Source organism: Pyxicephalus adspersus, chromosome 8 (genome assembly GCF_032062135.1).
Source record: "Pyxicephalus adspersus chromosome 8, UCB_Pads_2.0, whole genome shotgun sequence".
Lineage (NCBI taxonomy): Eukaryota > Metazoa > Chordata > Amphibia > Anura > Pyxicephalidae > Pyxicephalus > Pyxicephalus adspersus.
This window is the reverse complement of record NC_092865.1, coordinates 60,804,933-60,819,879: the sequence shown is the minus strand read 5'-3', so window position 1 is coordinate 60,819,879 and position 14,947 is coordinate 60,804,933. Positions and strand designations below refer to the sequence as shown.

General features: G+C 36.9%; 1 protein-coding gene across 1 annotated transcript in view; it reads right to left on the bottom strand.

The window, feature by feature from the left end:
- Positions 1-2,000: 2,000 nt before the first annotated feature.
- The window catches only part of CFAP20DC (CFAP20 domain containing), a 173,803-nt gene continuing 160,856 nt past the window's right edge, over positions 2,001-14,947 (bottom strand). The window contains exons 16-17 of the mRNA XM_072421219.1: positions 12,368-12,468; positions 2,001-3,726 (exon numbers count right to left, since the gene is read on the bottom strand). Coding sequence (XP_072277320.1) covers positions 3,614-3,726; positions 12,368-12,468 — 214 coding nt within the window. The 3' untranslated portion in view covers positions 2,001-3,613. The remainder of the gene's footprint in view (positions 3,727-12,367; positions 12,469-14,947) is intronic.

Sequence of the window (14,947 nt, the reverse complement as noted above, 5' to 3'; positions counted from 1 at the left end):
TCCCCTTCACTTGTATTGCAGTAGGTATGGATGTGCCAGCACGGATCCATGAATGACATCAAACGAGCACTCTACACACGTCAAATTCTCGTCCGATACTAGCCCTGAAGAGATAATCAGACGAAAATCATCTGACATGTGTACGTAGCCTAACTGTGATAAAGTTAAATAAAAATCTTGCAATTATAGAGAGTGTATTGTGTTTTGTTGGTAAATTTATCATGCTCAATTGAAAAAAAAAGGAAACTCAAATGGTTGTTTACAGAGCTTTATAGCACATGCACAATCATGAGCCAGGGGATTGTCTAGTTCCCATCCCTAACAAACTGTATATGGATGGCAATGTATGTCAATAAGAGAGAGAAAGAGACTGAAGACACACAGCTTCTTCTTTTTTTCTGTAGATGTTAGACATCCATTAAAGAATATATTACATAAAAATATAACATAGAGAAACAAAAAGTGGTCCAAAACAATTATTTTTTCCTTTTAAGCACAGGGCAAAATTCATTTTTTTGTATTTGTTTTTTTAAAATGATTTTTTCTTAGGAGCACCACTTGAGAACTTGTGTTTTTCATGTCTAGGGCTTGTTTATAAGATGAAATTGGAGCAGAAGAGAAATGCTATTGCCCATAACAATCAGATGGCTGCTTTGCTTTCACATCATAATCTACACTGCAAACATGACATCTGCAATGTGCCTAGTTTGCTATATGCAAACCAACCCTGTCCTTTTTTAGATGAGTCATTTGAGGCTCTAAACAAGATAAAATAAAACTTTTTTCTTTTGTCACTGTCGGCAATAAATATACACAAAAACAAAAATCATCAGTTTTTTATGTAATAATCAGTTTAACATATTTCATATGCAAGAATGCCCATACAGCAATTTTAGCTTGTATTTCTTTTTTACTTTTACTTAAAACAGATTTTCTTTTCTTACTCAGAGACAAATATATGAATACATAACAAAATGTGACAGTTTACATTTAAAGTAGCCCTGAACTATGGAATTTGTACCCAAAAAGCAAATCACTAGTCACAAGAATTGCTTTTAGGCTTTCTGAAGCTGATCATTTACCCATTACTGACTTGGTGTGTTGTGCTGTATACAATTTAGTACCCAAGAAGGATTTTTTTAAAGTACTGCTTAGACACAATTAAAAAGTTGTCTTGTTACATTTAGTTCTTTTGGCCATTGGCTTCTGTTTGGGAACATATCACAATCCCAAAATATCTGTGTGTGAAGCCTAATATCTGTCTGCTTGGTTCCATTCTACTGCTGGCATGCTATCATTACTCATTTTTTGCCCTATTACCTGTATGCATCTCAGTGGTGAAATTTTTCTAGCTGTGCTTATTGACAATAGCATTTGCCCTCCTTTGAAACTGAGTTCAAGGTGCTTAAAAGAGGTTTGCATTCTCATAGACAAAATTGGTCTGCACAAAAACTCCAGCAACGCAAGCTCCTAATGTTTGGCAAAAATGTTATACTTTGCCATTCCCTTAGGAGGGAAAGTGTTTTGATGTTTCTATTTTGTTTTGTTTATTATGGTGTTAAAGCAATAAAAAGGCTTTTTAGTCAGATAAGTAGGTAATATTGCACATTATTATTTTGCATTTTCCTTTGACTTTTCCAGGCTCTCAGACTGATTCTTCAGTGAACTTAAGCTTGCAGAAGAGTCTGTAGCAGTACTTTTCAACCAGGGTTCCATCGAACCCTATGGCTCCTGCAGAAGTTGCTAGGGGTTCCTTGAGTAATGAGCAATATGACTCTCAGTCAGTTTAGGTGACACCTGGCCATCTGTAAGGGTGACATTCTTTTCACAGGCCAGCAATGAGACATTCTTCCCAATGACCACCACACATTTATTGTACTGTCAGCTGTGGATATAGTAATTATAGCAGGATATTGCCTGAGACACTAACGTTATTTTAAGGGTTACCCCATGTTCAAAAGGCTTATAAGGCCTGATCCACAGTTTTAATGAGACAGAAATTTGATATTTTAAATGTTTATTTGTCAAACAAAGATTGCATATAATAAATTGCAAATAAAGTAAAAATTCAGATCTAAAATATTAGTCTATACAAGTGTAAACTGTTCTATGAAACAAGCACTAAAAAACTGACACAAAATCAACATATTTTATATTTTGCACTTTCCCTTAGAAACAGTGAAATTCTGCTTTCTTTTCTAATCTAGATGCCTAAAATGAAGATTTCCTATTAGTAACCAATTGGCATCAATAAACATTCTATCTTTCAGGTTTCCAGGGCAGTTTGGGAGAATAAAAGTGAAATCTAAATGGTTGTTTAGGAGATTCAGAGTTCAATCTAAAAACTGAACAAATGTAAGTCCCAACATGTAAATTCTTTGTCCAATAAAATGGAAACTTACCCTTATAGTGGGGGTACCCCAGTACTCCAAGGGCAAATGCTCATTTATATCTAGGCTTGTTGTAAATAGCACTATTACCTACCTTATTCTCTTTATTACCAACTGCAGGTTCCCCCTCTGTACAACCAGCCCACCCCAGCTTTCATACTGTTGGTTGCCCAGGAAGGACCAATAGCCCTGCATTGTTGGTGGGGACTCAGAGGACCAGCTCTGTTTGATAGGCAGCTCCTGGAGGAGCAAGTAAGAAGGTGTAAGTAAAACTTTTTTTTTACAGAATGTAACCCTATTGCATGGACATTTTTTCGGACTGTACTGGAGCTTACCTCTAAATATCAGAAAATGAATGATTCATGCCAAACTACACAGATAATTATTATCAACATACATACAACTGAATTCATGCTATTGTCATCCCAACTGAAGACAAAAAAAACCAACGTAGCATATTGTCTAGAAAGTTAATGGGCATTCAGATTAATTTTATTTGAAAAAGGGAAAAAAATGAAATGACATTTCCTAGTTTTGGAGGAAATTATATCATCTACATGCAATATAAATGAGGTTAAAGTATATCCATACATTCATGTTCTGCCCTAAAATATGACAGACAGACATAAGTGTTGTTATCAATGCGCCAGTCGCTGTGGCTTTAATATAAAAGGGATCACATTAAACACAGATGACATTTATTTGTCCAATACAAAGTAAAACAATCAAATAAAGTTTCTGAATAGATTTAGAGCTGTACTGAAGTTCTCTTACTTTCAGGAACTGGCATTTTATCTGGAACTGACATACTTTTTCCATTTTACTTTTGTAAATTTATAAAAGACTTCTTTTCATGAATTAGCTAGTTGTACATTTAAGAATGCCATTTGCCTTTGGTGGTCTCAAGAAATTTGGAGTAATGTCTGATGATGCCACTACGGTGTTTCTCATTGTTCTCCTTGCTGGAAATGAGGGGAAGCAAAGCCCTGCCTCCACCAAGATGGCCATCCTCATAATGCAACACAATGCAGAACAAGGCAGGATTAGTTATTTTTCTCCTGCCTGTTCTTTGGAGGGCAATGCTCACTTTTTATTTACAGGATGGAACGTAAATAATGGATAAACATGTTATCAACAACTGTCATCAGTTGTATTTAGTGATCATTTAAACAGTCTTAAAGGAGCCTTAGCCTCTATCTTTTTGATGTTGCAATATTTATACTTTAAGCTAATTCGTAATATTTTCCCGTTTCTGGATCGAAATAACAGTTCAGACACGGATCGTATAGTAAGGTCAGAATGTCTTCATCTTCATCAGCACAAATTCCATCATCACCTGAAAAATATAAAATATATCAGATATAAAAATATAAAAATATATCAGATACAGTTCATAGTGCAGCATTGTTAAAGTGTCATTTTATTAATTTTTTAGTCCGTTCAATTTTTAAGTTAATGCTATAAAAATTACATGACTGGTAGTTTGATTGTAACTTTTATTCACTTTGCTGTTGATTACATATTTTCCATAATTTATATACAAATGTGTATTTGACACACTTTGGGGTGTGAGGGATGCCTAGTACTGCTATGGTTTCTTCTGCCATGCCCAGTAGTGTTATAGGGGTTGGCAGGAGGAACCATACAGTGCAGACATAAACCAGACATCTGACAATCCCAGAAGTATTAGATACGGAAGATTCATCGATTCATCAGGCAGTGATATGTCTTTAACACAAACAAGATTTGCTGCTCTGGCTGTAGGGTAGCAACTTTTACTAGAACTTTTTTGTTAAATTTTGTGCAAAGTGAGAGTGCAGAGTCACTAAATTTTACTTAACAAACAATCCAAAAAAAATGAACTTCCAATAGTTATGTTTAACGTGGACAAGATTTAAAATCTTTGCAAGATCTGGTTGCCCAAATACTATTAGCAGGATTCTCATTCACATTTGTCCCAATGACAGTAGCTGCAGGAACAGAAAACAAGTGGAAGCCCCTCCATTGGTAACCCAGTCAGCAACACAAACCAGAAAAAAGTCACTCTTTCGCAGTGTCCCCTTCATTAGAAATGGTTAACATTAGCTCTTATTCAAAACCTTTCTTGCAGTATAAATACTTAACTTATTAGCACCAAAAGTGTCCCATGCTGATCCTAACACTGGCAGCAGAGAGATCATTGCATCAAAATGAAATGATGTGACTGCTGAAGCTCTAAGATGCCATGAAAACTGCAATACCTGCTGTGATTTTCCACTTGCTTGAAGAAGGACTTAAAACATTCCCAATCAAAATGCAACCTTGGCCAGCCTAGATAGCTGGATTAGGCCATGGTCTGTGGCTAGACCCAGCAAGATTATACTGCGTGTAATTGCCATTTGGATAATTAAAAAGCTGATAAGAGCTCACAGCCATCCCACTAACAGCTGATGGCTTCTTATTTCTTTTTCTAAGAAGTTTATACAGACTACAATGCAAATAGGGTAAAGAGGATCTCCAAATAGACATTCATCTCATATGCTGCAACACCTTAAATGCAACTTTGAACATATTCCCCAATCCACTAATTATAAAAAATAACAACATTATGCAATTATGTTGTTACCCATTTAAGGTTTAGCTTAGAGAGGTGGGAAATCAGATCAGAAAATTACAAAACTGTGTTTTCAGCAATGACTTCTTTTGGAAGAGCAAGGGTTGGTCTTTGCATTCTCGCTTCTGTGGTGGTATACTCTGTGCCAAAGTTGGCTTTACACTTAATACAGAAAACTAGTTTTTATAGATTTTTTGATGGACATATAATTAGCACTGATGTAAAATGTACAAATTCTTTATTTACAAACATAAAAAAATAATAAACATAGTAATAATTCACTAATTACATTTACCAATTACAATATTTATACTAATCAAGTGAAGACACACATAACATGATTAGAAACACTGCCACAGCTCTGGATTACAGTTACCATTGTCACATTTCTGTATAATATCCAGAGCCTAGGGAGTAGATAGATGCAGCTTCACTAAAATGGCAAAAACATATTCAACAAAAACACAAACTCATGTTTTTTTATTCCAGCCTCTTCCCCCACACAAGAAGTGGGTACATTCCGTACATAACCTATGGCGGACACTGATTCAGCTGTCATGCAGCTATATAGTATCACTGGTCTCAGAGTAGAATTACAGTGCAAGTCCATAATTAGTATCTAATCCTTAGAAGAATATTCCAATCTGTATGAGCTGTCAATGGAGCTCTCACTCGATGAGCAGAGTCTCACAATGAGGAGCTGGCTTGAGCAGACCTTTGTAATAAGTTTAAGCATTTTTCTGGGATTGGGCACCCTTGTAAGAACAATTGAGTATATTTATATTTTTATAGGCATTACACCTATATGAGGAATCCTTAGTGTGAGGGCTAGGCTTACAGGGGAAGGGTTGGTGTCAAGGTTGGGGTTAGTGTCATCATTATTCCTGTTGTGTTATACCCAGTCCTGCTCAGCCCCATATAGAAAGTCAAGTGCTCCACAGATGTACACCATCTATTGGTTTACCTTTATACTATCAGTGAAAATTCAGTGTCCATCCGCTGGATTTGGTTAGTACCTCTTGCTGGAAAATTAACAGGAACACTGTAGAAAATTTCCTTAGGGTTTATATAAGAAACTGCTGAAATGCTGCAAGATGCCTGAGCTCTTCCCTGAGGAACAGACACTATTTCAGTCAGCCTTTTCCTAGATTGCAGCTCTGTTAAGCTATGTACACACCAGATGATTGTCTCCTGAAACAAATGGTTGTGCTTATCTTGGGTGAAAATTTGTACAGCAGCCCCTGATGTTGTTCATCAATCCCTAAATCCAGTATTGATGAACGACAGATGAGGAATGGCTGCAGGGCATTCCTGAAAGCGAGCACAGTGGGGTGCCGCTTGCTCATCTTTCCACCTACCATAGAACAGAATGTGTGTATATCGCTCATTCATTTGTAATTGGAAATGATCACTAAAGATCGGACATATATCTGACATCTGTACAGAGCTTTACATTGCTCCTAATTTTCTTTAAATAGTCTTGTGATTCCCATTGCCTGCTGCCCATTCTGTTTGTATGATTCCCGTTTACTACCTGTCCTGACCTAATGTTTTACCTAATCGTAAGATCTATTTAATGCGGTAAAATGAAATAAGGAACCATTGCTAACTGGTTTCCAGCTACATCCTCATTTATCCTGACAATGCTTTACTTATAAATCACTAGCACATTCTTAGTGGATGACATTCCACAATAAACATGCTTATATTATTATTATTATTGCTTTTTGTACACCTTCCTGCTATACCAGTAGTACTTCACTCTCAGGTTGATAGCTGTATGATGTATTTTGATAGGTTGTACTTTAAATTATCTGTCAATAAAGTTTAGCTATGTACATTACACGAGCCAAGCAAAATCCAATTTCAAAACAAATAACTAAAACACAAAAAAGGATTTTAGAGAACAACAGTTATTTTCAAGGCTACATTACATTGACAGTAGTGTTAAGTTATGAAAAGGCCATTGATACCACTTTACAAAAATATCACTTGTGTGTACTGGAGCAAGGTGACACTTCCTGGCTGGCACTGCCACTAGCTGTTGGCGGGATATCATTTTAAAGTTTCGGATTAAGGTCAGGATGTTGATTGTAGAAACCACTGGTCCTTTTATTGGCTATAACCCTTCAATACAAACTTTAATGACAGCCTCTGGGTATGTGTAATAGAGCAAACTTACGGCAAACAGAACATTTATTCATAAAAGTGTGTTGACAAGCTTGCTTTAAATCTCTTAAAAACTAAGCGCAACAGAAGCAACTGAAATTTATATTTTTACCCAATATTGTCTACCGGAGGCAGCAGATCTGACATACTGGAATTGGTAGCATTAAGTCATCAGAATGTTGGGTATTAAACTACTGTATAGTCATGTAAGAATGGGACTGAATAGACCTTACTATACTGTAGCTGTTCCTAAAATATACTTGAAGATTATAGTCCAAGCCTTTTACAGTGTACATGCAGATATTGGCCAGACAATGGATGCCATAAAATTAATTATTGTTTGCGATGATCAGAACCTGTTCTTTATTACATATTGAGACTTTAATTGATGAGAAATGGATTGCCTGGCATTGTAGACAAGGCATAACTAGCAACCCTGTGATCCCTGCAGTAAGAAGGCTTCTCAGGCATAGAGGCTTGTGTTTTCTCAATATGGGCTTATAAAAGATCAGCAATAGGAAAGAGGACAGAGATGTGCAGAAAGGATGCTCCCCACCACTCATACAACTACCTTTACTCCTCTCTGCTTGTCCCCATACTACACACCATCACCTACCTGCAGCATGCTATTTTGCTAGGTCAAATTCACCCCTCCTTGTCCCACTGGTCCCTATTATTCTGCCCACCTTTTGGGAGCATCTGTCATGCTAAACTCTATACACCCTACTGTTACTTTGCCCTAATTATGCCACTGCTAAGATGCTAAATTTTCATGACCAATGTGAATTCGAAGATCTTGGTCATGCCCCAAATTTTGCCACGGGAGGTTTAGGGAGTGGGTGGAGGCCACTGATTTATATTTATGTTCCTAACTGCAGAAATGTAGACTACAGATACAAGTGCATGTTATATATTTGTTCATTTATTGGAACTAGCCTATGGTAGGGATTAGAAGCCTACTGATTCTATTACGGATAGGCAGATTTTTCTCTGTCCAAAACAGCTGTCAATTTATGTGAATCCTAATAGATCAATCCAATTATATTAGAGCCAAATATTTAACTTTGTCAGACAAATTTGGATCTAACAATGTGTAAATTCAACTGTGTACAGCCAGTCCTGTTAACTATCTGACCGCCTGCTCTCTAGCCTCCCGCTCAGGAAGGAAATACGTACATCCTGGCAGTTCCTGATTGCAATATCATACCACTATCTGGAGACTGAATGGTAGTGCATAGTTATTAGGTTATTGTGATCCAAAAACAGCACAATATTGTTTCAGTAAGGTTTTGCCACTTGAGTGTATATTTTAGATAAAATGTCCTATTCTAGAGCCATTCTGTAGGGTTTGTCTAGGTAGGAGTACGTAGCCTGCTACACATGCACACATCTTGTGATAGATTAGCTCAAAAAGAAGACAGAGAGTTAAAGATTGGCTTAGTCAAAGCCCTTTTCTGAATCCCATTGAAATGTTGTACGAGGTTTGAAACTGGCAGGTCATGGAAACCGACAAACGTTGTAACTGAATGGAATGGTTCCACCAAAACAATGTTAGACAATGCTGGGAAGTGATGCACAGTTTCTACTTGAAATAATTACTGCTAAAGGGGGCATTACCAGCTTGTTCACTGAGTGTACTAATTTCTTCCACAGTACACCATTGCAGCTATTAATACCTTCTTATATAAATATATTATATAAATAAAATGATTAAAATTAAAAAAAAGTTCTATATGTTTTATTACTGTATATTACCTTTATCTGTAGCCAATATTAGTGTTGATGTTCGAATTCGGGTTGTCCCTATATTCGACCCGAATATGGCTGTTCAAATTTGGGTAGTCCCGACCCGAAAAACACGGGATTCAACAGCAAAAATTTGGGAGGAAAAAAAAACAACATTTTTTTTTTTCTTAAATTATTAATTCCGTATGTGTATTTTATTTTAAACTTGTTCTTTTTTATTTTTTACAGGTTATCCGACAATGACATTATGAATCATAATCATGTCATTGTGGGATTCCTGGACCGTGGGAACTTGGCGGTCACAGCTAATTGAAAGCAGGTGCCTTCAATTAGCTGTAACCGCAGGCAATACGAGGGCAATAGAGGTTGAATGGAGATACTATCTCCATTCATACCTCTACTGCTCTGTGATTGGCTGAGAAGTAGGAAACCCTGATGACAGCTCAAGCATCATCAGGGTTTCCCTTTCCTCAGCCAATCAGGGAGCAGAGCAATCAGCAGAGCTTTACTATGCTGACAGCTCTGCTCTCCTGATTACTCCCGCAGCGCTAGAGGAGCTGTGACATGTATTACACATACAGAATACATGTCACAGCTCCTCTAGGGCTGCAGAAACAATCAGGGGAGCAGAGCTGTCAGCATAGTAAAGCTCCGGAAATCCTGATGATGCTTGAGCTGTCATCAGGATTTCCTATTTCTCAGCCAATCACAGAGCACTAGGGATGAATGGGCACAAGTCTCCTCATTCATCTCTAGTGCTGAATGGCTGAGAAATATAAAACCTCAGCCAGAGCACTAGGGGTGAATGGAGAGGCTTGTCCTCATTTAACCCCTAGTGCCATGCAATCCCTCACTGTCAGGAGGATTTCCAGGGCTCTGTTCACTGCAACCCTGGAAATCCTCCTGTCATTGGGATAACCTGTAAAAAAAAAAAAAAAAGTTAAATTACACAAATACACACACATTAATAAAACAATTTTAAATTAAAGCCTTGTCCTATTTTTTACTTATATTTGAACCCTTTCAGGGAATGAGAAAGGGGATTTATGTACCCCTGTACTCAGTCCCCAGGGTGGGGCGGTGGAGATCTGGGAGTCTCCTTATTAAAGGGGGCTTCCAGATTCCAAAGTCCTGCTAAAAATGTTTATAAAAGCCCCCATTGTTTTCAATAGAAGCTTTCATAAAAGCTTAAAAACGCTTGAAAAAGCCTCCATTGAGTTCAATGGAAGCGTTTTCCCGCGTTTATCCAGCGTTTTAATTTTTTAAATGTTGCAAGCAACGTTTAAGATAACGCTCAAAAACGTGCCTGAAGGAAACGTCCTGGTGTAGATTAGCCCATGGGAATGCAGTCCGTGTAGACTAAAGCTGCATACACACGTCCAATAATTATCGTTAGAAACGTCCGATGAACAACTGATTGGCCAAAAAAAGTGACCAAGGACGCCGCCGAATGAGGATTGTCGTTGTAAATGAATGACCGCCACGGTCGATCTGTTTGGCCAAGGATCTTTCACTATCTATCGTGTGTACAGTATCGTATCGTTCAGTGATTGTGCATGTTTCTGCGGTACACTTTCTCCTTTACATGTCCCTCCCTGCATCGTTCAAACAATTGTATCTAGTGTGTGGACACTGTTAGTGGATTATATATGAATGATCATATTGTTACAGCATGTACAGAATTGTGCACAATATGATTGTTCAAGTATAATCGTGCATACTTGTTGATCGGTCGTAATCGTTCATTTTCCAACAATAATTATTGGAAGTGTGTACCTAGCTTTAGCCTAAAATTGATTTGACAGGTGCTCTTTAATCTTCATGTAAAGTACAGGGGTATGTAATAGTGTTATGTATCCTTTTACAATGTATCTTTTTACAATGTATCCTTTTACAATGTATCTTTTTAATCTGTTTGAAGGCTGTGGAAGCTCTACACAGTGCTGAAAAAAACCCAAATTTTTCCTCCCATTGACTTTATTGGTGTTCGGCTTTGACATTTGACCACCCAAATTGTTTTGCTATATTCGAGCGAATAGCCGAATCGAATAGTGAGCTATTTGACCAACACTAGCCAATATTTAAATGAAGTTCTGATGTTTATTTCAGATGTTGGAAATATATGTTGTCAGTAAAATGTCAAAAATGTTGAAAAAGTAAGTACCAGGTATTTCCATGATGCATACATGCTTTTCCCCATATTTATAAAGCAGTGGGCAGTTTGGCATTTACCAAAACATTGTCCAGTGGATAATGAATCACTGCCATTAAAAACACATGGACCTAGATGATTCTCCACCAGAGAATGTATGATGAATGTAAGATTCACTCATTTTCAAATAGACCCCTATGTAAGTGTCTATATTCCCCATTTTTGGAAACATTCCATCCTATAGTCAAGTTTACAGTTGCATACTAACCCTGCTAAAATTTAACCTGGGCATCCAGACTTCAGTGACCTTTAGGTATAAGTTTGGATTAAGGTTGCAGATTCCCTTTGGCTGTTGTAATGCAAAAAATATACACAAGACCTAAACTATCAGTTATGTTTAGTGACCTTGAATTTCTTTTGGAAAGTGCTGTTTATTCATGTTTTGTTTTACCTGTTTGTAGGTGTTTTTTCATCAATAAATCTTATGTGAGAGTTAGGTATGGTGCAATATTCAAAGTTGAATCAACATCCTTTCTTATCTTCTGTTTTAGCTACAGAGTCTGTTTTAGCATTGGAAAACAGCAAAACTGCATTGATATAAAAGGCATTTAAAGGTCAATAAATCATATTAACTCAGGGGAACACATCTTGTTTATACCGATTGGATGTATCAATACGCATTAAACATGAGGGAAAGTGAATGAATTCAGCTTTTATCATTTTACTTTATTCATTGTTTCCAGCAGAAATTAATGTAGACTTAGCAGATATGCAAATGCAGTCCTTGAAACACTGTATTAATAGAAAATATTAGCTCTGTAACTAAATGAATGGAAATTGGGTGATTTATATTTCAATGTTATTTGAAACTATTGTGGACTAAAGAAAAGTACATTTTTGTGGTATGCAGAGTGACTTGAGATTTAAAAATCTCCTCTAGTATTTTGCAAGCTGTTCTGCCTACAACCTTAAAGTGTACCTAAACTCAAAAATGTCACTTCACATAGAAGAGTAGACAATCCTATGTCACCCGATCTAGCACCTGAGTTGGGTGACTGGGAAGAAGATTACAAGATGGCGGCGCCTGGAGCGCCAGCTCTGGGATGACGCGGGACCAGATATAAGACCCCCCCGGGTGGATCGGACTGCCCTGCAGGATTGATGTTTTTTTTTTTTTTTTGCAGTTTTGAGTTTAGTTCCTCTTTACCTTTTTGCTTCTACATGAGGGTCCTGAATGAAGGGTTTTCCAATCATTCATTGAATGAGGCTTGGTTGACCCGTCTTTGATGCTGTGCTATCCCACACTGACCCTCTTACCTTCATTGCAGCAGCTCAGGCTGGATTGTTTCAGCTTGAGTAAAGGATCCAAATTCTGGCTTGTTGGAACGATGGGAGGACTAAACGCATTTAACCAGTCCCTGGGTGAAAAAAAAGAGACACATTACTTTTCATCACATTCACGTTTTACCTACTTTACCAAAACCATTTATTATACTTCAACCTCATTGTCTGTTCTACTAGAGGCAATCTATCGCTCATTGTATCTCTAGTGTAACCTCTGATGAGCAATGTCATAGAATTTATAAGATTTTCTGTAAAGTAATGAAACGTTCATGTTTTATTTACTGACAAATGATATGTGAAGGACAAATGGGACATGTGGATGCCACCTCAGCCTTGCTGGACATTGTGCATGATTGCTGACAGGAGTGGCCTGCAAGTGAATTCCAAGACAGACTGTTATGTAATTAGCAATAAGATACTGCAGACCAAATATCAAAATTATCTGGATATAAAATTACCAATAGACTGCTAAAGAAGGAACACGTGTGGGGTTTTTCTTACTATTAGGTGGAGAAAATTACAGTTCAACTTCAACATTTTTGACATACTGGTGAGTAATGTTAAATTGTACATCATCATGATGTTAGAAATTTGTAGTGAAAGAATCTGAAAAGCAAAACAGTCAGAGGACACCTCTCTACTAGCAGAACTGTGACCATCTGGCTGGCAACCAAAACATTGAATTCTGCGTTGAGCACAATGTTGGGTTTTGTCACTAGAAAGCCCAACACACTAAAACATGGTGTGATAGATAAACTCTGCACTAAAACATTTTTGTAAAACAAATAGTTTAAGCAAATAATTTTTTTCCTTCCTAATAATTTTTAATTGAGAAAAAGGGAACAAAGTACACAGAGTATCAAAAATATAAAAGACAATGAAAAAGAAGTAAAGAGGTGAAAGGGAGATGAAAAAATATAATTGAAGGACACTAAAATGTACACAACTATTAATAAACAGTAGATAATAGAAATAAAACTAGAACCAAAGACAATGATAAAAGGGGGAAAAACTTTGCTTTTAACTTGCAGACATTAAAAAGACTTACTGTAACCAAAAAACTAGAATTTCCCCTTAGGTTTTTACTAAAGTTAATATGGTCAAATGATTGTGGCTGAGTTTAGTGTAGATTAGTGTCTTTTTCTATGTTTCTATGTAAGGTTCTCCTATATCCATGTGTTTCATTGCGAATGCTGGCTTTCATGCCATAGCTCTATTTTACCTTGAGTGCAAAGTGATTTTTTTTTTGCTACAGTACATACCACCATTTTCAGCTTGTCACAGCCTAAAGTGTGACTCAAGACTGGATAACAAAGCTGTCTTAAACTGTGAACGCCTAACATGACACTTGTTAAAACACTTTAGCAATGTGGTAATGAACAACACCAGGAATGCTACAGATCATCACTGGCTGCTGCAGGGATGGTGACAGGCTGACAAACATAAGACAAACCACAAAACAATTGGTTTCTCTTCAAACATTTTCTGAACTTTATTTTAAAATCCAGGTTTGCTTTGAATATTGATCCACATACACAGAACACTGGAAGAAATGTGTAAATGTTACATTTTTAGAGGTTCAGTTAGGTACACTACAGGCAGGAGCATGGTGCTGGCTGCACACCTATAGTAAAAATTTAATACATGGATATCTATACGTAGTCTTCAAAAGAAAAGCTACAGCTGATATTTACAAAGCAATTCAGATATGCTTTGGACATTAAAAATAAAGCAATAATAAATGAACCAAGAGGGGATAGGGCTTAGAAAATGGAAGTATGGCCTTCCTCTGCATCTTACAAAGTCCCTAGAGTACCTGTACTGCAGGTGCATGCTGTGTATTGGATGTAGGACAGTGTCAGAGCTCCAGATTAGGCAACAAGTCGATATTTATATACCTGCATGCCCATGTTTTGCCCTTTTTAAAACAAATCCATCTTCTGGTACCTTGCATGACTAAAATGTTTAATATACATGTACGTATTACACACCATTTTCCTTCACCTACCATTTTCTAGGGGTTCCTCTACTTGCTTTGGAAGATTACATTTGAAGCTATGGTGACAATCCAATCTCAACCATCCTTTGAATGTAACAATGTTTGTTCTTGATTGATTGTGACCCCTTAATTTTATTAAAAAGCTACATCACCTTATGTGTTACCAATAAATAATGCACTACTCCCTAAAGTGCTGCCTACGCACTATTTAATAATTATTTAAAAACAAACAATATATGTACAGTTTTCCAAATAATGGATTCCTAGTATAAAGTGCAATGCTCTCCAATTTGACAATATGAAAAGATCTCAGTAATTACTAAAGTTTACCAAATTGATATATAGTCACAAGAGGTATTTACAAATATACCAATAATTGCCATAATAAAAAGAAAGATTGTTTGTGTGACCCAAAATGGGCTTTTTGCTCTGGGGACCCCAAACAGCAGACTGAAGTAAGTAAAACTTTGCTTTAACAGGTATTTAAAAAACTCACAGGGAGGGAATGAGAGGGAGGTAGGAGGATGGTTAAGGTTTGCCAGAAACCCCTAAAT